Here is a 23,570-nt window from a genome sequence, read left to right as displayed (position 1 = left end):
TAATGTTATTACTATTATAAATACATCTAAAATGTCATTATTTTTTGTAAAAGGTTATTAATAATAACAATTTCTTTCTTTAAGTTGATAATCTGTTTTTATTTATTTATATTTAAAAAATTAATAAAATATATTATTGTTGCCTTTAATGTTTTTTTGAAGTTTCTTTGACATGCTTCAAAGTAACCTGCAATTATTAAATTTGTAGATACATAATTTCATATTATATCTTATTTGTAATAATTTCATATATATATATATATATATATATATATATATATATATATATATATATATAATATATATAATTCATTTCAATATTACCTTTTAAAATATTCTAAAATTAATTTTTCTCGTTCATTATTATTATTTCTAGAATTTAAATCAGCATTTTGTATTTGTATAATAGTATTATCACATTGTTCAGAATTACTAATTAAGTTTGAATTATGTTCCTGTTGGGCAATATTATGCAAAACGGCTGTTGCTATTATAATAGGAAATGTATTTTCAACTGTGCGACATCGCATTCCAATTGATAAAATAGCAAATCTTCTTTTCCAAATGCCAAAACATCTTTCAATTCTTGTACGTGTTCGAATTTGAGCTTCATTATATAAATGTTCTTCTGGTGTTGTGGGATGTAACAACGGTGTCATTAAATATGGTAGATTTGGATACCCAGAATCTGCAAGAAGTAAACTGTCACCAAATGTATGTGCATCAAATAAGGTTTTAATTCTAGAATGATTAAAAATTGTAGAATCATGTGTTGATCCTGGCCAACGTGCTACAATATCAATTATTTCTAATTTGGCATTTATTATGACTTGCACATTTATAGAAAAAAAGCCTTTTCTATTGCGATATAATTCGCAATTTTCTCCTCCTAAAATACAAATATATTATTTGTTAATTACAAATATATAATTTTGTAAGCTAAGAATAAGTTCAAGTATTACATACCAAATGATTCCACTTTAATATGTGTGCAATCCATACAACCAATAACACGAATAAATTTGGCTACTTTGAAAAATTTTTGTTCATTTTCTCGAATTTCCTCAGATAAAAGAGGTAATTTTATAAAATCGTTTCGTAATGCAGCAATCTCAGGAGATACTCTATGAATAATTTTGTGAGCGCTTGTTTCACTAATTCCACAAAAATCAGCAGCTGTTATTAAAAAGCATCCAGTTGCATAAAATCTGAGTGTAACCAATAATTGAATGACTGGTGGAATAGCAGCATTACTGAAATAACACATAAAATGATATTAAAATATTGTTCATAGAAACGTAATTGTGTACACTTCTTTTTTGGAAAATTTATTTTATACTACTTGGTTTTGTATTTATAAATATTATTATTTATACCGATTAGTATTATATTGTATTTTATTTTCGATTTTTTGTAATAACATTTCAAAACTTTTTTTTGATATTACAAATCTTCTTTGAAAATCTTTTTCTTCACAAATATTAAAATAATTGTTGCGTAATTTTATAATATGTAATTTTTTGAAATTTTTTTTATTTAAATTATCACACTCATCACTTTCATCATTATAAAAATTGTCATATTCCGAAAACCAATTATCATTAATAATATCCATGACAGCAGCTCAACAGTTGTTTAGGTTATGAGAGAAATTTTCTCTTTCTACTACAATATTTTGTTCTTCATGTTGGCAATCCTGTAACAGTCGGTTAAAGTTAACCGACGTTGGAAAAAGTGGCCCACAAGGAGATAAAACACACGTAACTAAGGCACTAGATATGTAGGTATTCTCATCCGCCATTTTGGTTCCTATTAGATGGAGAATTATAGCGTATACAGGGTGACACTTAAAGACTGCCCACTAAGTACATAGCGTTATTCCTTGCCAAAAAATGAGTCGAAAAAAGTCCTGAATCATTTTTAATAATTGACGTGTTACACATGTACGCTATACTATACTATATACGCTATAATTCTCCATCTAGTAGGAACCAAAATGGCGGATGAGAATACCTACATATCTAGTGCCTTAACGTAACGTTACGGACGCAATCCCTAGTAACTTTTGCGGACTTTCGGTGCGGATTACGGATTACGGGTTCTATGTGACGCCGGCCATAGAACCCGTAATCCGCACCAAAAGTCCGCAAAAGTTACTAGGTATTTCGTCCGTAACGTTACGTGTGTTTTTATCTCCTTGTGTCCCACACAGATGTCTTTACTAGTACTAGATCGCTAGAGTCTCTATATATAGAGTCTGGCCACGCTTGTGTTTATTTTTATTGGTCGAAACAAAGTTTGGAAAAACATGGCGGAACCAATAGGAGTTCTTATAGAAAGTATAATAATTTGAAAAGAAATAGAACAAGAAAATTATTAACAATTAATATTATTCTTTTCTAGAAATTTTTAATTAAAAAATAAAGAAAAATTAACTAATAATACTTAAAATCATATCATTACAGTACATATTATTATTACTTATATATTCAGTATCACAATAATGTTTGTATCACAATAATAAATAAAACTCATTTAAATAAAACTTATTATAAATAAAACTCATTGTAAATAAAACTATTAAAAACAATGTAAGGTTAGAATTACAATTTTTATGACAAATCCTACTTCTTTATAATATCATTATTCTTAGATATTTTATTTTAGAAACCATATACCAAATAATTGTACTTACTTTTATAGGCTTTACTCTGCTTTTATTAATACTATCAATTTGTAGTCGAATAAGGTGTAGCAATGAAAGTTTTATTCCATAAATATGGTAAACACAAGATGCGTCTATGCATATACCGCCGCCATGTTTTTCCAAAACTAAGGCCGGCGTCACATAGAACCCGTAATCCGTAATCCGCACCGAAAGTCCGCAAAAGTTACTAGGGATTGCGTCCGTAACGTTACGTGTGTTTTATCTCCTTGTGTCCCATGGAGCCGTAATTCCATGAAATTTCCGTAAAAGTTACTAAAAGTTACTAGTTATTACTAGTAATGCTTTTTTTAATTTTATTTATTTAACTAAATTTGACGATTTAATTAAAATTTTTGTTAAAATTATAATATATTCTGTAGTTTTCTTATGAATAAAATACAAATAAACAATTATAATTTGTTAAATAAAAAATAGTAATACCGTTACGTGTGTATTTACGGCTCCATGGGACACAAGGAGAAAAAACATACGTAACGTTACGGACGCAATCCCTAGTAACTTTTGCGGACTTCCGGTGCGGATTACGGATTACGGGTTCTATGTGACGCCAGCCTAATCGAGTGGCCAGACTCTATATATAGGGACTCTATAGATCGCTGACTTCGTCAAAAGAGCTGAGGCCAGCAGGATTTCCGGTTTAGGCCATGACACCCTACAACAAAATGGCGACAATGCGTGTGTATGTGTATATCTGTACGTGCGTATGCACATGTGATACCCGCCGTGGTGATACAAATTGATAATATCGGGCGGTATTCATAGTCCGTTCTTATATTCAAAATTGTCTTAAGCACGGACTTATATTCGCTCTCTTCGTCACACATAGATTGTGTCTGACGAAAAGAGCGAATATAAGTTCGTGCTTAAGACGATCTTGAATATAAGAACCACGGACTAAGGAATAGAGGGACGGAGCACAAGCTGTACCGGGGGAGCACGTTTGCGGCGGGGGGGGGGGGCCGCCATATTCGTTTAGTAATCACCACACATAGAACCATTGAGTAAAAAGAAACAGGAGGGAGCATATACTAGCCAGGACTAGGCAAATCCGCGGACGGATGTACGTCATGGCAGCCATCTTGAGCGACCACTTTTTGAAAGTGAGAGGGAATACTCGAGCATAGCGGCAAGCGGCATACCGTACGCCGTACGCATTAATATGCAGTGTATAGTCTTTTATGCAACAGTGTATGGAAATAAACGATCAAAATGGTATACTGTAGAGCTTGTGGCATAACAGCAGCAGCTCGAAATCATGGAATAACGTTTCATCGATTAGTATTATCAACAATAATGAGATTTTTATTTTGGAGATTATAATCATATGTATAGTATTGTGAAATTGTAGATTCACAATAATTACTAAATAATTTTCACTCACAAACAGGTTTCCGAAAAATCCAGATCAAAGAAATGCATGGATAAATTTTTGTAAGGACAAAGGATTTAATATAAATTTAGATTTTAGATTTTAACATTGCTCTTATGGAAATACTGCACGAGTGCAATCCCAATAAAAAACGCCATTAAAATTTGGTATTATTGTTGCATATTATAGTTATTTTTTTTTAATTGTACATTATTTCCTAATTAAACATAACAAATCATTCAATATTGGCGCCCTTGAGCGGCCATCTTGAGCGACCACTTTATATAGTCACTTCCGTCCGCACTTTTACGACCAAACGCTCCCTCCTGTTTCTTTTTACTCAATGCATAGAACTCACTATTTGCGTATGTGTGAGAAATGAAAGTCAGATCCTGCGCACAATAAACAAAATAGGAAATAGAAATAGGAATAATTATTAAATATTAGAAATAAGAAATTGAAATTATTTATTTAAAAAATAAAAAAAATAGAAAAAATTAATGCATGAATTAAGAAATAAGAATTGGAACTAATTAATATATTTTATTCTCTTGTTAGATGTAAAATAATTTCTCTTTTTAATATCAAATGATTATTGCTATTTCTAATATTTTGTCTACTGTATGCAGAGCCCCAGAGTAATAAAAGTTAAAGTATTTTATAAAATTTATAGTACAACAATAATAAAACCGCCTAATCTCTTTACGCTTGTCACTCGTTATGTCTAGTGGCACCACTACACGAGTGTAACCATGTCACAGGGCGGTATTCATAGTCCCTTCTTATATTCAAAATCGTCTTAAGCACGGACTTATATTCGCTCTCTTCGTCAAACATAGATTGTGTCTGACGAAGAGAGCGAATATAAGTTCGTGCTTAAGACGATCTTGAATATAAGAACGGACTATGAATACCGGCCACAGACACAGAATCTCTGTGTGAGAATCATTGAGTAAAAAGAAACAGGAGGGAGCGTTTGGTCGTAAAAGTTTGGACGGAAGTGACTATATAAAGTGGTCGCTCAAGATGGCCGCTCAAGGGCGCCAATATTGAATGACTTGTTATGTTTAATTAGGAAATAATGTACAATTAAAAGAAAATAACTATAATATGCAACAATAATACCAAATTTTAATGGCGTTTTTCATTGGGATTGCACTCGTGCAGTATTTCCATAAGAGCAATGTTAAAATCTAAAATCTAAATTTATATTAAATCCTTCGTCCTTACAAAAATTTATCCATGCATTTCTTTGATCCGGATTTTTCGGAAACCTGTTTGTGAGTAAAAATTATTTAGTAATTATTGTGAATCTACAATTTCACAATACTATACATATGATTATAATCTCCAAAATAAAAATCTCATTATTGTTGATAATACTAATCGATGAAACGTTATTCCATGATTTCGAGCTGCTGCTGTTATGCCACAAGCTCTACAGTATACCATTTTGATCGTTTATTTCCATACACTGTTGCATAAAAGACTATACACTGCATATTAATGCGTACGGCATGCCGCTTGCCGCTATGCTCGAGCATTCCCTCTCACTTTCAAAAAGTGGTCGCTCAAGATGGCTGCCATGACGTACATCCGTCCGCGGATTTACCTAGTCCTGGCTAGTATATGCTCCTTCCTGTTTCTTTTTACTCAATGGTGAGCATCGCTACATCAATATGGCGGAAAGCAGTCCTCCCCGCACGCTTGAATTACCATCCCCTCTCGCCTAAACTAGGACTTTAGACTCAGTCCCTCTATTCCTTAGTCCGTGATAAGAACGGACTATGAATACCGGCCATTGTAAAAATTCTTGAAAGATGAAGAGCAGTTGTTGAGCAGTTGTTAAGCAGTTGTTGAGCAGTTGTTGAGCAGTTGTTGAGCGGCTATTTTGTTGTAGGGTGTCATGGCCGAAACCGGAAATCCTGCCAGCCTTAGTTTTTCCATACGTCAAAGCCTAAAGTTAGCGATCTAGTACTAGTATAGACATCTGTGGTGTCCCATGGAGCCGTAATTCCATGAAATTTCCGTAAAAGTTACTACAAGTTACTAGTTATTACTAGTAATGCTTTTTCTAATTTTATTTATTTAACTAAATTTGACGATTTAATTAAAACTTTTGTTAAAATCATAATATATTCTGTAGTTTTTTTATAAATAAAATACAAATAAACAATTATAATCTGTTAAATAAAAAATAGTATTACCGTTACGTCTGTATTTACGGCTCCATGGGACACAAAAAGATAAAAACACACATAACGTTACGGACAAAATACCTAGTAACTTTTGCGGACATCCGGTGCGGATTACGGAGTACGGGTTGTATGTGACGGCACCCTTAGGGTGCAATCCCATTGAGCACGGATCGGAATGAGGGTGCCGTCACATACAGCCCGTAATCCGTAATCCGCACCGGATGTCTGCAAAAGTTACTAGGTATTTTGTCCGTAACGTTATGTGTGTTTTTATCTTTTTGTGTCCCATGGAGCCGTAAATACAGACGTAACGGTAATACTATTTTTTATTTAACAGATTATCATTGTTTATTTGTATTTTATTTATAAGAAAACTACAGAATATATTATGATTTTAACAAAAGTTTTAATTAAATCGTCAAATTTAGTTAAATAAATAAAATTAGAAAAAGCATTACTAGTAATAACTAGTAACTTGTAGTAACTTTTACGGAAATTTCATGGAATTACGGCTCCATGGGACACAAGGAAATAAAAACACACGTAACGTTACGGATGAAATACCTAGTAATTTTTGCGGACTTCCGGTGCGGATTACGGATTACGGGCTGTATGGGCGATATTCATAGTCCGTTCTTATATTCAAAATCGTCTTAAGCACGGATTTATATTCGCTCTCTTCGTCACACATAGATTGTGTCTGACGAAGAAAGCGAGTATAAGTTCGTGCTTAAGACGATCTTGAATATAAGAACGGACTATGAATACCGGCCTATGTGACGGCACCCTGACGGATTGGATTTCTCACTAGAATTGAGTGTTCCGTTCACGTTCCGTTCCATAAAAAATTTCTCTACCAGTCCCATGTAACAAAAACGGAACGGAATGTCGCAAGTAAATGTACTTAATTACGTTAATATTTCGTTATTTAAATGTGGTTGAAGCAATTATATACATAATTTCTGCAATTTTCTTGCAAATTACATTGCTATAAGTACTTAAAAATACTGAATTATTAGAGTGAAATATATTTTGTAACTATATTTCTGTTCCGTTTTTGCTACATGGAACTGGTAGAGAAATTTTTTATGGAACGGAACGGACACATGTGTGAAGAAACGTAAACTATATTTTGTAACAGATAGTTTTATATTAGACAGTTTTAGGCCGGCGTCACATAGAACCCGTAATCCGTAATCCGCACCGGAAGTCCGCAAAAGTTACTAGGGATTGCGTCCGTAACGTTACGTGTGTTTTATCTCCTTGTGTCCCATGGAGCCGTAATTCCATGAAATTTCCGTAAAAGTTACTAAAAGTTACTAGTTATTACTAGTAATGCTTTTTTTAATTTTATTTATTTAACTAAATTTGACGATTTAATTAAAATTTTTGTTAAAATTATAATATATTCTGTAGTTTTCTTATGAATAAAATACAAATAAATAATTATAATCTGTTAAATAAAAAATAGTAATACCGTTACGTGTGTATTTACGGCTCCATGGGACACAAGGAGAAAAAACACACGTAACGTTACGGACGCAATCCTTAGTAACTTTTGCGGACTTCCGGTGCGGATTACGGCTTACGGGTTCTATGCACAGACTTCTATATATTACTAGACTGCTAACTTCCCAAATTTCGCTTATGTGCTATGGCCCCAAAAAGCATGTGTTAAAGTGTCTCATTGTGCACATGCGCAGAAGCAAAAAGATATATATAGTCAATATATTCTCCATAATACGGTTCTTCTAACCTATAATTCTAATCTTTTTACATGAGAAAAGTGATCCGCGATACGTGATAAAAACGTCATAAAAAGAAGTCAACAATGCCATTTAAATGTGCTGTTTTAAATTGCAAAAGCACAGCAGCATACAGAAAGAAAAATGACAAAATCTCTTTCTTTAAGTAAGTATTATTTAATAAAAATATGTGGTAGAATTATATTGTCGTGACACTGCTGTTTTTTGATCATTAAAAGAAATTCTAAATATATTTAGTATCAATGTTAATAAATTGTTAAATAATTTAGATTTCCTATAAGTATACCTTATTTATTGGAACAATGGATAATAGCAATTAATAGAACAAATTGGATACCAACATCATCAAGCCGTATTTGCCAATTTCATTTTACTGATAGTGATTTTGCAAATACATCAAAAGTGAGAAGATTAAAAGCAGATATTATACCCACTCAAAATTTATATGATCAAAGTTCTGATAAAGATTCAAGTAAGTATATCAACAATTGCACATATAAAAATCAGAAAATTATTTAATATATGAATTTTATTTTGATTTATCTAGATTCAAATGAATGTAATAGCGAGAATTTGGATGTCCAAACTTTAAGTGAAACAGATATTACTGCACAATATGATACTGCTGATACAACATACAATACGATACAGCTAGGTACAAAAATAATAAATTATAATATATATTATATAAAAATCAGAAAATTATTTAATATATGAATTTTATTTTGATTTATTTTGTAATAATTTTATATTTTTATATGTAATTAATTAAAATAATATAAAAATAAAATATAAATGTAAAATGTGTGTATTTTTTATTTATCCTTAAAATATTTTATATACATATATCAATCATTTTATAATATCATTTAATAAAAATATTAAAAATAATATATTTTATATACAAAAACATTAAACATTAAAAATAATATTTCTTATATACAATTTTAGTGTTATACATTAGTATTTTTATATAAAATGTTTTGCATACTACACATTTTATAAAGCTTGATTCATTTAAATTAACTTAGCTTAATAATATTATTTAATAATATTATTATTTTTTTAATAGATTTCTGTTTTTTGGACGAGATATTAGTTAATTGTATTATGTATGTGTGTTTATATGTGAATGTGTAGCATGTAGGGACATACATCACAAAGCGCATGCGCAGAAAGGAATACTTTATGTATCGTTTCGTACATAAGAAATGAAGACGCCTTATACATAAGGAGTTAGCAGTCTAGTAATATATAGAAGTCTGTGGTTCTATGTGACGCCGGCCTTAACCTCAATGCGACTAAAAATATCCTAAATTCATAGAGATGGATGAAAAAACTGTTTTATTAGTCATATTTGGCACTTATTATGGCTTGTTACTAACACAAACGTCGTTCCGGATAGTTCCGGATGTTCTAAACAGACAGAAATACACGTTCCGATCGGAAGAAATAGCAGGATCAAAAATTCACTAGAATTCTGGTGAGAAATCCGATCCGTTATTCCGATTTGTGCTCAATGGGACTGCACTCTTAGTTTACACCGATTGTTTAGTACGCGTACTAAGTACCAAATCTGCTTCTCCGATAGATATAAATCGTTTAATGTGAAATCTACACCAATCAAAGAAGCAAATTTAGTACTTGGTACGCATATTAAACAATTGGTGTAAACTAAACCATAGATACATGCGCGTATATGCGCTTTACGGAATTCAGCCTGTATGTACCAATAGGCTTAGTTTACACCGATTGTTTAGTACGCGTACCAAGTACTAAATCTGTTTCTCCGATAGGTAAAAATTATTTAGTATAAAATCTACACAAATCAAAGAAGCAGATTTAGTACTTGGTACGCGTACTAAACAATCGGTGTAAACCATTGAACTATATACCATACTGAAACGAGCACAGGCTACCCCCTCCATTCGACAAAACGGTCAGACAAGGCAGTGACTCGGTACCGGATTTCTCTTTCTATCTCGTTTACTCTCGACTAATAGTAAGGCACTAGATATGTAGGTATTCTCATCCGCCATTTTGGTTCCTACTAGATGGAGAATTATAGCGTATATAGTATAGTATAGCGTACATGTGTAACACGTCAATTATTAAAAATGATTCAGGACTTTTTTCGACTCATTTTTTGGCAAGGAATAACGCTATGTACTTAGTGGGCAGTCTTTAAGTGTCACCCTGTATACGCTATAATTCTCCATCTAATAGGAACCAAAATGGCGGATGAGAATACCTACATATCTAGTGCCTTACTAATAGTAGCTGTAAACACGTGACCAAAACTGTTGGTTAGATAGAGAGATCCGGGTCCGAACAGCTATCTCCATCTGACCGGTCGAGAACAAAGGCGTGCTCGTTCCAGTATGGTATATATTTCAATGGTGTAAACTAAGGGCGGTATTCATAGTCCGTTCTTATATTCAAGATCGTCTTAAGCACGAACTTATATTCGCTCTCTTTGTCAGACACAATCTATGTGTGACGAAGAGAGCGAATATAAGTCCGTGCTTAAGACAATCTTAAATATAAGAACGGACTATGAATACCGGCCTAAGGCATAGCCTTATATCCATAAACTAAGCGTTCTTATAGGCGTAGACGTAGTAAGTATAGACTGCTCATGGCGTTCGCAAAATGTCGAGAATTTAGAAAGGGTAAGAAGACTGAATAGAATTTTTTTCTTTGTCACACATACTCCTTCTAGCCGAATTGAAGAGAAATAGCGATTCTATTGAAACTAAGGCACTATAAACGTGAGAATACCTACATCTTTAGTGTTCTATTGAAACTGTTGCATTCTCTGTACTCACTCTGCTTAGGCGTAGAAAGGAACAAACAGTTTATACTTATTACATCTATGCGAGCGAGTTGACGCTTATATTGAAGGACAGAGATAGTTTGTGCTCTCTCTCTTTCTCTCTCTCTCTCTCTCTCTCTCTCTTTCACTCTCGCACATTACAAAGAGAGGGGAGAAGACGGCTGACGGGCAATAAAGGGAAGTGACTAACTAAAAATGTAAACTGTTTTATCTTATCATAGAGTACGTTCACATGGCATAGTTAATTGGGTTAGTAACATCCGTAATTATGAAGCTGGCCAATCAAAGCTATTCCTCTGAAAAATGGAATGATTGTGATTGGCCAGTTTTATAATTACAAATGTTATAAAACCATGAACGTAAGAATATATGGACGGAGCGATAGCCAGCGGGGTTGAAGTCAGAGAGGCAAGGAGAAAACTAGCCGACCAAGATGGCGACTACAATTTTAAGATAGGCGCAAGATTAATTGTGTATCCTGAAAGATGACAAAAAGTGTCTTATCGGTCTCCTGGTTTTAATAAACATGAATAACAAATAGTTTAACTAACTGGTAGAGTGGTCACTGTGATACGTTAGTTTATAAAATATTATTATTTTTAAGATTTAAACAATGTGGTTTACCTAGAATTATAAACATATTATTATTAGAAGAACTTATATTTATATAAAATATAATGATAATTGGGATCGAGAACCAATGCCGAATGTTCTTTGTAGTTTATTCTTTTTCCAAATTTTTTTTATTAAAGAGCAGTATACGTTTCGGCTACTATCGGGCCATCTTCAGTACAAGAGCTGGTATTTAAAAAAAAATCCATTTAAAACAGACAGAATCGCATGTTGTGTGTGTTAGGTGAACATTGTGTAACGTGTTAGCAATTGATGTCTAATGAAGTCAGTGACTGACTGCCCATTATATTTATATATAAACCATAGATATTGGGTTTGTGTACGTTTTGCATGTATTATGTTTATATATATGTAAATCTGTGTACTTACCTGTGTCGTAGACGGCCCGGTAAACGATGGTGAGAGCCTTTGGATATGTCTGAGGGGGGAGGGGAAGGGAGTCATGCGCTAGTTCGTAATCCCGTCTCCCCTCATTTTTAAAGGCTATTGTTGGCGTGAGGTGAGTTTTTAGCTGGTAGGCGGTCGAGATGATCATTGGGGTCCAGTGGATCTGATGGATCTGCGATTCCTTGCTTCCGGGCATTCGGCAGTCCCTCGACCCGCATAGGATGCCGGATCCTGGTCAGGTCGGAGATGCACTTCCTTTTCGGTTCTGTTGGAGAAGCCCTGATGCGAGTCTCGGTCGAATCCAGCACTACCCTGGTCCGGGCCAGGGTGTCTTTTGAAAATTTTCTCATCTCTAAAAAAAAAAAAAAAAAAAATATGGTGACTACGGATAACCTGGGTAACTAAACAAGTGCGGAATTTATAATATATGAATATTATTCATTATGCAAGCGTCAAGCCAAGGTTAAATTAATAACAACGCCATTTTTCTAGCCGACCAACATGCCGCTGGATGATGTCCTCCTGCCGCACAGATTGCAGCCCCCTCACTTATAAGACCACTTATTGCTACATTTATATATTCTTACGTCCATGTATTAAATCGATTAACCAGTTCAGTGATAATGTAACATATATGTACGAAAAAAAAGTACCAAACGTGGTAATGTATCATATATGTACATTTTTAAATAACTCCAATAATTTTCAACAGATTTGTATAAAACTTAATATCGTAAGATTTTTTGGGCTGCTGAATTCGAATTTGATGTCAAAATTGCAAAATTCAAAATGGCGGACTCAATATGGCGACTATTAATTGTTTAAATAATTATAATAATAAACCAATAATTTCTAACATATTCGCATAGTACTTGATACACGAAAGCTTTTTTCAAATGTCTAAATAAAGAATTCTTTTTCACCTCCATCATTAGCTGGTTAAATATTTTAATGACCCCCCATATTTTGGTTTACACGATCATAACTTTTGATTGGAAGATCGTAGTAAACATTTTCAAAAATCATTGTTCTCGTCTTGGAAAGCTTTATCAAATAAGTTCCCACTCGACCTAGTGTTATTTAATATTTTTTATCCCTATTCTACCCCCCCCCCCTTCCAGGGCGTGGGGGACGATCCATATCCATTCCGAAAAGTAGCTTTTTCGAAATCTTTGAACCCGTGTTTCACCGTTTTTCGATATTTTAACTTTTGACTCTTCTACTTTTGGCACAAACTCTTCGAAAAAGTTCACTACTGAACTGGTTAAGGTAGAGCACTAAAGATACAGGTATTCTCGTCTGCGCCATTTTCGTTTCATTCCCCTTACTCCTTGCCCTCTCGCCCTTTTACCGCTGAGCTAAAAAGTTTATGATGATTTGGTTATGTCTTCTAAGCAGCTTAGCAAGCGAGAGGGCAAGGAGTGGGGGAATGGAATGAAAATGGCGCAGACGAGAATACTCACGTTTATAGTGCCTTATAGCGTTTTCGATTATACAGAATTTGAACGACCCAAGATTGGTTAATGACGTCATTGCAACCTCTCCACCAATGAAAGACTTGCATTTATAGTAAAATAGTAATTGATCAACCCTAGATCGTTCAAACCCCGTTTATTCGAAAACGCTATTAGTTAAGGTAGAGCACTAAAGATGTACATAGGTATTCTTACGTCTGCGCCATTTCGCTCTATTCCCCCACTCCTTGCCCTCTCGCCTAATCACCATAAACTTCTTAGCTCAGCAAGGGCGAGCTAAGAAGCTAAAAGGGTGAGAGGCACTGATATGTATACATGGATAGCCGATGTCTTTGTTTTCGCACAAAAATTCCGTCTCCGGAAAATCCGCCATATTAGAAAGAAATTTCACGTGGGAACTTTAAACATATAATGTCTTATATATATATATATATATATATATATATATATATATATATATATCTTGTATTATACTTATTATTAATTAAATGCCATAATTATTTCACTTATTTGTTTTATTTATAAAATTTTATTCAAATTTCTGTTGAATTAAAATTAAAGTTTTAATAAATTTATTGTAAATATTTTAATATGATATATAATACAATTTTATTTGAAGTTACTCAAGTCAGTATAAAATTTATAAAAATGATACATATAAAAACTGATGCTTAAAAAAATATACAAATGCATAAGTGCATTAAAATTAATTAATAAAATAATTGCAACATTTATTTTATTATGTACGCAAACATAACCTATCTGTAACATACAATATTAATTCAAAAAATTGTATTTATATATTATATAGACTTGTGAAATGTACGGTTTATTGTTTTATTTTCCGTAGCATTACAAAAACAACGCCTTATTTTGACGACAACAATATATATTATTTTTATATAAACAATCAATTCAGCTGCACTACTCACTGCTCGAGAATCACTGTTCATCACTGTTAATGCGTCTGCGTGAAAATTTTCATCTAAGATGGCTGACGTTCAATTACAGTAAGGCACTAGATATGTAGGTATTCTCATCCGCCATTTTGGTTCCTATTAGATGGAGAATTATAGCGTATACAGGGTGACACTTAAGCCCCTTGCACAATGCCAGGCAACAGGCAATAGGAACAGGGAATAGGAATAAGAAATAGGAACAAGGAATACCAACATACCAGAAACTATATATCAATGCAGAATAGACTGTGACACAGGAAATAGACATAGAATTTTCGTCACGTCGGAAATTCTGTGCCTGTTGCCTGTTGCCAACCAATCATTGCGTTCGGATGTTATAGGTTAATTTATGAATTCTTGGCGCGTGTATGCACATGTACAAGACTTTTATCAGAAGCAATGATGGATCATCGTGATTATTCCAGTCGTTTCGACGAGGACGAGGAAAGGTATTTTAGCGACGAATTGGAATCATTCGATGAAAACTCCAATAAATATATAAAATATGGTGATGAATTATTAATTGACTTAGTTCGTGCTCGCCCATATCTTTATGATAAAAGAGTAGACAATTATAAAGATGCGAATATGAAGGAAAATGCATGGACAGAAATTGCCACTACTTTGAACACTACACGTAAGTAAACTTTAATTTAACCTTTTACTGACTTTGAGTCTCATTATCAGAGATAGCCCTTCTGCGTTTCAGTCTCCATTCTGTCTCATTACCATTTTACATATCATAAGATTATAGTTGTTAATATTTGACGTGTATAATATAGTTATAGAGTGCAAGAATCGATGGCTACGTCTTCGCCAACGCTTCAGCAAAGAGAGGCAGCTGCGGGAGCAAGAGACGAGGAGTGGAGCTCAAAAACCTACAAGACAAAAATGGGTCTTGTTTGACAGTCTCAATTTCTTAGAGAGACATATACCTCAAAAAAGGTTTGTTTTGTTTCTTCAGTCATAAATCTATTAATAAATTTGAACAAAGTATATTCAACAACGATTTATCATTTCAGAGGCTTTTCTAATGTCAACTGTATGAAGCAATCAAGCAGTATCAGTGAGACATTGTTGAAAAATAAACATTCAATGATCATTCAGAAAGATGAAATATTCGCCAATGACGACTCCAATGTGCGATAAGTTTTTTTTATCAATGTTATCTTACTAGAGAAATATGTTTTGAAAATTCGTTTTACTCACATTACAGCACAAGACATCAGCTTCAATATCCGGCCAGTATACATTGTCGAAAGGAATAAGCCACACAGTGCCACTTGTAGCAAATGAAGAAACTTCATTGGTAAGTAATTTGGAGTCGTGAGTAATTGAATCAACTGATTCTAAGAAAGTGTAAAATTTACTAATTTTAATATTCCTTTGCAGTCATCGACATCTTCATATCGTTCTCAAACACCTGTTTCGGAGAGATCGGATTTAGTCAGTCCACCACTCTCTTGCTTTTCGGGGAACCAGCAGAGAGTTTTTAAAAAGCGGAAGTTTGACCCGGTGGAAACAGCGTTCCATCAAATGAATCATACTTTAAGTACAATGGCAGCTGAAGTGTGTTCCCAGAAGAAAGCGGTAAACGACGATACAGATGTTCTAATAGGAAAACTCGTCACAGCAGAGCTTCAAGCGGCAATAGAACCGCGTAAAAGTGAATTAAAGCAAAAATTTATGAAATTACTATACTTTTAAACATTTTCTCTTAATTTTATTTAAACATTTCTATTAATTTTATTTAAAATCCGTTATTTCATATTATATTTTATTTTTATTATTATTATGTAATTTAAAAGTTTTAATTTTGTTATAATATCAGGAGAAATTAATTTTAATTTGAAATACTAGAGAAATTAAGTTTCATTACAATACAAGAAAAATTTATTTTAATTACAAATATATTTTTAAATACTATAGTTTCTTAGAAATAAAAGTTTATTTGGCTTTTAATAAAAAACAATTTTATTTTTTGCATATAAAAGTATTTACTGTATTTTTCTATATAATAGTCATCACATATTATATTTATGTACATATATTTATATACACAAATCACACATATAAAAGTATAAAAAAATATATAAAATGGAATATATATATATATATAAATGGAAAAAAAGTTAAATATTACTTATTACAGTACTTACTACAGAATATAATACAAGTTATATTAGATAATAAGAAAAAAATATTAAATCATCAAATATAAATAGAAATTTTAAGGTACATCGTGATGTTGCTCTCGACGTATGTATTCATATTGCCAAGGAACTTCCCCAGCTGCTGTCATGAAATATGATGAAAGAGTATCGCGCATTGTATATGCTTCTCTAGTGGCTCGATGTGCTCCTGCATTTCTCATAGGTCTTATTTGATCAATTTGTGTCTGTTGTCTCCATTCTCCTTCTATTAAATCCCCTTCTTCCGTTTCTCTGTCTGTAAATTGGGGATGACAATACCTTTGCTGCAGCGGGACTTTTTCATCATTTTTAGTTTTTAAAAAATTATGCAAGCAAATTGCTGCTAGCACCAATCGGTCAGCAACATCTGGACTAGCACATATTGATCTTAGAAATATTCTCCACCTGGCTGTAAAGATTCCAAATGTATTTTCAATTATCCTTCTGGCTCGGGATAATCTCTTTTGTTCATTTAAAGACCTCCCTGGATAAGGTCGCATCATGTGTGTAGACATTTGAAATGCTTCATCCCCAACGAAATAATAAAATACTTTCTTATCACTTCCTGGTAGAAGAGTAGTGCCTCCAGGTATGTTGAGCGTATCTGAGTATAGAGATTTTCCAAAATCTGATCTAGAAAGAATTCCGCCATCACTTTCACTGCCATACGCACCAACGTTGAACAGTGTAAACTTATATCGAGCATCACAAGCAGCCATCAGCACAATACTAAAAGTCTTTTTATAATTAAAATATGTTGAGCCAGAATTCGGAGGTGCTTGGATAGATATGTGCTTGCCATCTATTGCTCCAACGCAGTTTGGCAAATTCCATAATTCTAAAAAATCGCTGCTGATTTTCATCCATTCTTCTTTTGTGGGATGTTTCACATAAATTGGCATCAGAACATCCGCTATAACAGAGCATGTTTCCTTGACGATCATATGAGCAGTGGACTCTCCTACTCTGTATGCTAAAGCTACAGATAGCATCTGGTCTCCTGTTGCTAAATATCTGTAACAAAGTTGATAAACTTTCCAAAATTCAATCCATGCATAAAATGTACAGTTTATTATTTTAAAACACATAATCTATACCTCAGAGTTATTGCAAGACGTTGTTCTGGACATATCGGAGTTCTGATACTTCTTTTCTGCAAGAACGGACCCACTAGTCGCAGTAATTCATAAAATGTAGGCACATCCATTCTCATATACCGGAAAAACATATCTTCATCTTTTTTCAACTTCGCAAATAAAGTTGCGAAATCACCATACTGTGCACGTCGAGTATTGATGGGACGAACCCACCATCGCCTGTTCCTCCAACATTTGGATTTTTTCGTCTTCCATACAGTGTACAATGCTAGGCTAGCTACTTGCATTGTACAGAGAAATAATATCATGTTTTCGTCATCCATAGCAAAATTATCTAAAAAGTATATTAAAGAAAATATACTAATAAAAAAACCATATAGTATTATATATACAGAATTATATAAATACACGTGTGTGTATGTATGAGTATATATTTAACTTACTTTGTTCAATAAAAACCTTAAAATGTTAATATTTTATTAAATATTAATATTAATATTTAATATTTTTGCGTCACGTTGCTGGGATCAATTATAAACACTACGAAGCAGCCGACAAAATTCAAAAGTTCTGATTGGTTGGTTCTTGTCGCTATCGCATCATTCTGCATTGGGAGCGATAATTTCTTATTTCTTATTCCTGTTCCCTGTTCCTATTGCCTGTTGCCTGGCATTGTGCAAGGGGCTTTAAAGACTGCCCACTAAGTACATAGCGTTATTCCTTGCCAAAAAATGAGTCGAAAAAAGTCCTGAATCATTTTTAATAATTGACGTGTTACACATGTACGCTATACTATACTATATACGCTATAATTCTCCATCTAGTAGGAACCAAAATGGCGGATGGGAATACCTACATATCTAGTGCCTTAATTACAGACGCGATAGCAGCGCTCATCAGCTATCCATGTATACCATAGACTTATATAAATAGACCCAGCGTTCTGTGAGAGGAGTTGTCCGCGTCTTCTAAAGGACAGAATGATACGCAGTAAGGTGCTGTCTCCGTCACTTGCTGGTCTGGAGGGGGAACGTCGACAACGTTGAGGGGAATTAAAAGGCGCGCGTACCGCATTTATACTTATACGCGTATTATATTTTATATATGTAATTTTATATATGTAATAAGTATTTTATATATGTAATAAGAGTAATAAGAAGGTATAATATCTCCAAAAAAAGCAAAATTTTTTTTACAAAAAAAGTTAATTATTTTTATTAGTCATACTTTACATTTACTGGTTTCTAAATATAACTGATCGATTACAAAATGATCTAAATCGGACAATTTTATCTTTAAATGATGTAGTTTCATGATGAATTCTTAATTTTAAATATTTTTCTAGAATTCGGTTGATTAAATCGTATTTATGATTTGATTCAACATCTAGTGGAAATATACCTGTTTCAAGATTATTAAATAAGTTTGTGGGAAGTATCAACTTTGTTCGATAACTTAGTCTAGCAATTACATTATTCATCTTTAAAAGGTTTGGTTCATTCCTTATTATCCGTTCTGCACAAACGCAAATTTTAATGACATCTTCACTTGGAGTTGTTAATAAATTTTTTGATAACCCTCTATTCTTCCTTATTTGCAATAAACAAGGAGGGCCATCACTCTCTAAAGCTTCTAAGCACGTTTGACAATTATCTTTTTTCTTTATTTGTTCTTTTAATTTTTTGACCACAAAACCAGCAATATAAGCAATGACACTATCTTTATACTCACTCCAAAACAAAAAATTATCGATATTATAATCGTGATCAAAACTTTGACTGAAAATCTCTTCGATTTCAATTTGGTCATTTTCGTTAATAATATTTGTGCTTGTATCATTTAATTTAACTTTAAGTAAAGCTGTTTGGTCTTGTAATCTGCAGTTTGCAGACTTTGGAACGAGCGAATGTACATGCGTCGCTATTTTTTTATATGCTGCTTGAAATTGACGACAGCTCGGATTATTATTAAACCCGCCCATTCTTCTGAGGACTGAAAAATATGTCTCCAAGTGGTCTTGAGAAAGTTTATATGTTAAAAAGTATGCCACAATTTCTTTTCTAAATAAGTCTTTTGCTAATTGTAAGACATTTCTCATAGTAATAATTAAACCGAAAAAGCCTGTTTTTCTATTACTTTTTAAAATGGGTTTCTCTGTATTTTGTTTTCTCTTGGTATTATTTACATTTTTTTTAGTCATGTTAAGATTATTTCCAATAGAGTTTTCATCGATGAAATTATTTTGATTTTCTAAAGTATCCTTTGGTTTTAATTTTAATCCCTTAATGTATGTAATATATTCTTCTACCTTTCTTTCCCAATTTTCAATATTTTCAGGACGAATGGAGTGCTGAAATTCATTATAACAAAAATTTGTTCTGACATTTAGAAAATCGAATATATCGTTTAAATTTCGACAAAATATGGATGTTCCATTGGCACCCTGAAAGTTTAGTTTAATTTCAAATCATCTTCTAAGAAAGATAACGCATCAGATGTGCTTCTGCTAAGAACTTGCACGGCCAAATTTACTTTCATTTTTTCTCTTTTGAAGTCTATGTGCCTTCTTCGAATTTTCGTTCCGCAATGTAAACCTTCTGTTTCTTGAAGAGTAACCAAATTATCAAGATATTTCCATTTAATCTCATTACCGTTGTCATCAAGAAGATTAAAATCTGATAATACGGTTCTTGCAAGTTTCATCATATGACAAGGATCAAACACAATATAAATGGGATTATTATTAATGGGATGTCTAAAAAATATTTCTTTATCAATGTCGTCAAAGTTAGCTCCAAGACGTTCAGCTGTAGAAATATTAACGCTTGTGCCATCGAATGTAAAGGTGCATATGCTATCAATAGCAAAATCATGCAAAGTGCGTAAAATTACTCTTGTAATATTAGCCCTTTCCTCAGCTGCGAGACCATTTATTAAATAATAAGCCACAGGAGTTTTAAAGTGACCATTTAATGCCACTAACATATAAACCAATGCTGAGGTTGCTTCATCTGAATCATTTGACACCCCAGTTCCGAGATCAACAAATCCGTATGAAGTTTTACCGTCAAATTCAATATATTTTTTTATATGCATTTCATCTGCTTGCAAACCAAATTGCAACTGTTTACCTTCTTTCTTATATTCTTCAACTAAGTGCTGTAAACTTTTTAAAATATCTGCATTTATACCAGGGCTGAAGTCGAATTTTCTATACCATCGACGTACAGTCTCCGGATGTGGCAAGCCACTTATCACTTGTCTTGTATACTCATAGGCAGCTGTCGAATAAAACATCAAACTAGCCGCAAATTCTTTTAATTCATTAGGATAATTATTTTTTTTGTGGACATGACATTTTTAAGGATTTCGGTCAATGCGGGACTTATTGAACACTGTTAGAAAAAAATAGAAAGAAATACACGTTATATTGTATTAGACTTTTATGCTTTTTATTGTTATTTTCAAGTTAATAAAATACAATGTAAATTATATGTAAATATCACTAAAAATGTATAAGGCATAATGTAAAAATTTATAATGATGGCTTATTATGTATAACATACAGTACTCTTCATAAGTTTGAAAACATATAAAAGTGTGCAATATAAAGAAAATATGTACTAAAATCGATGTATTTTGATTTATAAATGATCAATACTTCAAAAAATTCTTAAACTACATAAAACGGAGAAAGATTAAAATATTCTTCTAAATAGCAAAAGCATACAACAGAATTAAAAAACAGAACATATAACATTTATTCCAAACGTAGTACTTTTTATGATTTGAGTTTGAGGAAGGAAATAACGAGCCCGAATTTTCTTTTCTTAATTTTGTACCACAGTCGGCTTATAACTTCTTCTGTGTGAGCTGATCATTCACTATGTTTAAGAATTAATCACTTTTTTATGTGTTCATAATCTTTCAACTGCTTTTTCGTCGGAATTTGCTAAAAATAGTGAGAAAAGTGAGTCGTTGGAAAGCCTTACCTTCAAAGTATCGACGGCATTACTTGACAAAAGACCCTTGTTGTGTAACTGTGACAGCAAATCTTTAAGGCATTTGACTTTATTTGTTAGTCGGCCAACTTGCTTTTGAAGACTATTTACTCGGGTGTTGTGCTTTTTAAGGTATTTCTTAACCACTTCATAACATTCGGGCGAAGTAAAATCTTCAGGACAAAGATCTCCAATAAATTTGACAGTTCGTATCTTATTGCATGTGGCAGTTTCGTCCACAGATTGCTTTCTTTTTCTGTAAAAACGAAAAGAAATATTAATATGATGCTGTTGTTAAAAATTTCATATTTTTCTTACCACATGTTGTGACTTACCTTGTTGACATTGAATCATTCTGACTATTATCAGCATTATTTATAAGTACAGGAGATAGAACATCTTCAATTACTCCGGGCTGTTGTTCGTACGAATCTGATTGCGATTCACAAAAAGATGACTTTTCATTTGTTGGCAACTTCAATATTCTAAAGATAACAATTTTATTTCATAAATAGCTTTATCACAACAATTTTATCACATAAAGCTTATGATGAATTTACCTTGTATCGTGCAAATCCTGGCATTTTTCTACTGTAGGAATTGCTCCTTTTATTAAATGTCTTTGTATCTGACCTAATTTATTAGTTTTGTACTGAAAATCATTTGGCTTAAAATGATCGTTGCACACTTTGCTGTAATTAGAAACATGTTTTCCGATTACAGCAATCCACTTTGCTCGCAATTCTTCTGACCGTGGTATTCTTAAAAAAAATGTTTCTATTATTATATATATATATATATATATATATATATATATATATATATATATATATATCTTTTTTTTCTTAATAGTGTATCCTCCAAATGAAGGAAATTGTGTCGTGGGTCTTTAAACAACGTGCCTTCAACTCTTCTTTAGGATTACTTTGACCAAATTCCAGGTAGTTTCTTTTCCTTTTTCTTCTAAGGACGGAAATCCATAAGAAGGAAAAGAAAAACAAATTAGCCGGAATTGGTTGAAGTGATTCTTCGAGTCTTATAGCACAAATTGCTATTATACATATATTGTATAGGTTATACACATTATTGTAGGTAGATATAAACTATTTCTACAGCAATTCAAAGTTATATACGTACGTATGAAATGTAATATCTGCATGAGAGCCAGAATGCGATTTGCAAATGCAGCAATAAGACATTTTATTTTTTATAATACACCACAGATCAACAGATAAAACGCTAGGTAACCGTACGATACGTATTATGCGCTTTTAAGTTCCCCTCAACGTTGTCGACGTTCCCCCTCCAGATCAGCAAGTGACGGAGACAGCACCTTACTGCGTATCATTCTGTCCTTTAGAAGACGCGGACAACTCCTCTCACAGAACGCTGGGTCTATTTATATAAGTCTATGGCCGGTATTCATAGTCCGTTCTTATATTCAAGATCGTCTTAAATACAAACTTATATTCGCTCTCTTCGTCAGACACAATCTATGTGTGACGAAGAGAGCGAATATAAGTCCGTGCTTAAGACGATTTTGAATATAAGAACGGACTATGAATACCGCCCTATGATGTATACATATCAGTGGTGAGAGAGCAAGGAGTGGGAGAATGGAGCGAAAATGGCACAGACGTGAGAATACTCATGTTTATAGCTTAGAACCACGGAGTAATAGGAAAGAGTAAAATCTTCATAGACCTTTTCGTTCTAAAAACGGTCCTTAATTTTTTTCACCGGTAGAGGTGCTGTTATAGATGAAAACCTGACCGTCTTCCGTGACGCGAATATTTGAATGAACTAAAAAGATCGAATATTTAAAGAAGAAATTTAAAAGAGTACAAAAAAGTATAAAAATATATTATTTATTTTATTGACACAATATAAATATGTTTGAAGTAAAAACAGTAAAAAATAACAATTCCT

At 32.8% G+C, this 23,570-nt stretch overlaps 4 protein-coding genes and 1 long non-coding RNA gene across 7 annotated transcripts; 2 read left to right on the top strand and 3 right to left on the bottom strand.

Moving 5' to 3' along the window:
* Positions 1–70: 70 nt before the first annotated feature.
* LOC137000825 (putative nuclease HARBI1) lies at positions 71–1,694 on the bottom strand. Its single transcript, XM_067358330.1, has 4 exons — positions 1,377–1,694; positions 967–1,253; positions 325–889; positions 71–187 (listed from the first exon to the last, which is right to left on the bottom strand). Exons 1-4 carry the CDS (start codon positions 1,613–1,615, stop codon positions 178–180), a joined length of 1,101 nt encoding a protein of 366 aa, XP_067214431.1. The 5' UTR covers positions 1,616–1,694; the 3' UTR covers positions 71–177.
* A 6,238-nt stretch (positions 1,695–7,932) lies between these two features.
* On the top strand, positions 7,933–8,864 carry LOC137000458 (uncharacterized). Its single transcript, XR_010890687.1, has 3 exons — positions 7,933–8,206; positions 8,331–8,533; positions 8,609–8,864. It is a non-coding gene; the product is annotated as an uncharacterized lncRNA (long non-coding RNA).
* A 5,813-nt stretch (positions 8,865–14,677) lies between these two features.
* Positions 14,678–16,143, top strand: LOC105668597 (uncharacterized). The gene is made up of 5 exons (XM_067356539.1): positions 14,678–14,800; positions 14,884–14,988; positions 15,134–15,491; positions 15,568–15,660; positions 15,744–16,143. Exons 3-5 carry the CDS (start codon positions 15,396–15,398, stop codon positions 16,056–16,058), a joined length of 504 nt encoding a protein of 167 aa, XP_067212640.1. The 5' UTR covers positions 14,678–14,800; positions 14,884–14,988; positions 15,134–15,395; the 3' UTR covers positions 16,059–16,143.
* Positions 16,144–16,323: 180 nt separating this feature from the next.
* On the bottom strand, positions 16,324–18,469 carry LOC137000341 (uncharacterized). 2 transcript variants are annotated; one of them, XM_067356536.1, is made up of 3 exons: positions 18,084–18,469; positions 17,641–17,974; positions 16,324–17,557 (listed from the first exon to the last, which is right to left on the bottom strand). In XM_067356536.1, the coding sequence occupies exons 2-3, from the start codon at positions 17,961–17,963 to the stop codon at positions 16,582–16,584; spliced, it is 1,299 nt and encodes a 432-aa protein (XP_067212637.1). In that variant the 5' UTR covers positions 17,964–17,974; positions 18,084–18,469; the 3' UTR covers positions 16,324–16,581. The 2 variants fall into 2 exon arrangements, with proteins under 2 accessions (XP_067212637.1, XP_067212636.1); XM_067356535.1 differs by having other exon boundaries at positions 17,641–18,469.
* A 2,596-nt stretch (positions 18,470–21,065) lies between these two features.
* Positions 21,066–22,951, bottom strand: LOC105669843 (uncharacterized). Of its 2 annotated transcripts, XM_067356538.1 has the most exons (5): positions 22,779–22,951; positions 22,202–22,402; positions 21,977–22,126; positions 21,633–21,897; positions 21,066–21,524 (listed from the first exon to the last, which is right to left on the bottom strand). In XM_067356538.1, exons 1-5 carry the CDS (start codon positions 22,838–22,840, stop codon positions 21,522–21,524), a joined length of 681 nt encoding a protein of 226 aa, XP_067212639.1. In that variant the 5' UTR covers positions 22,841–22,951; the 3' UTR covers positions 21,066–21,521. The 2 variants fall into 2 exon arrangements, with proteins under 2 accessions (XP_067212639.1, XP_067212638.1); XM_067356537.1 differs by having other exon boundaries at positions 21,066–21,897; positions 22,779–22,949.
* Positions 22,952–23,570: the final 619 nt, after the last annotated feature.

This window comes from Linepithema humile, chromosome 6 (assembly GCF_040581485.1).
Source record: "Linepithema humile isolate Giens D197 chromosome 6, Lhum_UNIL_v1.0, whole genome shotgun sequence".
Lineage (NCBI taxonomy): Eukaryota > Metazoa > Arthropoda > Insecta > Hymenoptera > Formicidae > Linepithema > Linepithema humile.
The sequence above is the reverse complement of the archived record's forward strand: the minus strand, read 5'-3'. Positions and strand labels throughout refer to the sequence as shown.

Excerpts from the sequence above, each read along its gene's own strand:
- LOC137000825 (XM_067358330.1), bottom strand. The coding sequence starts at position 1,615 with ATGGATATTATTAATGATAATTGGTTTTCGGAATATGACAATTTTTAT. Across the intron at positions 1,254-1,376 it reads ATACAATATAATACTAATCG|TAATGCTGCTATTCCACCAG; the intron begins GTATAAATAATA and ends GTGTTATTTCAG. Across the intron at positions 890-966 it reads TATTAAAGTGGAATCATTTG|GAGGAGAAAATTGCGAATTA; the intron begins GTATGTAATACT and ends TTTGTATTTTAG.
- LOC105668597 (XM_067356539.1), top strand. The coding sequence starts at position 15,396 with ATGAAGCAATCAAGCAGTATCAGTGAGACATTGTTGAAAAATAAACAT. Across the intron at positions 15,492-15,567 it reads TCGCCAATGACGACTCCAAT|CACAAGACATCAGCTTCAAT; the intron begins GTGCGATAAGTT and ends CTCACATTACAG. Across the intron at positions 15,661-15,743 it reads CAAATGAAGAAACTTCATTG|TCATCGACATCTTCATATCG; the intron begins GTAAGTAATTTG and ends ATTCCTTTGCAG.
- LOC137000341 (XM_067356535.1), bottom strand. The coding sequence starts at position 17,963 with ATGGATGACGAAAACATGATATTATTTCTCTGTACAATGCAAGTAGCT. Across the intron at positions 17,558-17,640 it reads CGTCTTGCAATAACTCTGAG|ATATTTAGCAACAGGAGACC; the intron begins GTATAGATTATG and ends ACTTTGTTACAG.
- LOC105669843 (XM_067356537.1), bottom strand. The coding sequence starts at position 22,840 with ATGTCTTATTGCTGCATTTGCAAATCGCATTCTGGCTCTCATGCAGAT. Across the intron at positions 22,403-22,778 it reads GCAGATATTACATTTCATAC|AATACCACGGTCAGAAGAAT; the intron begins GTACGTATATAA and ends ATTTTTTTTAAG. Across the intron at positions 22,127-22,201 it reads CAGGATTTGCACGATACAAG|AATATTGAAGTTGCCAACAA; the intron begins GTAAATTCATCA and ends TGTTATCTTTAG.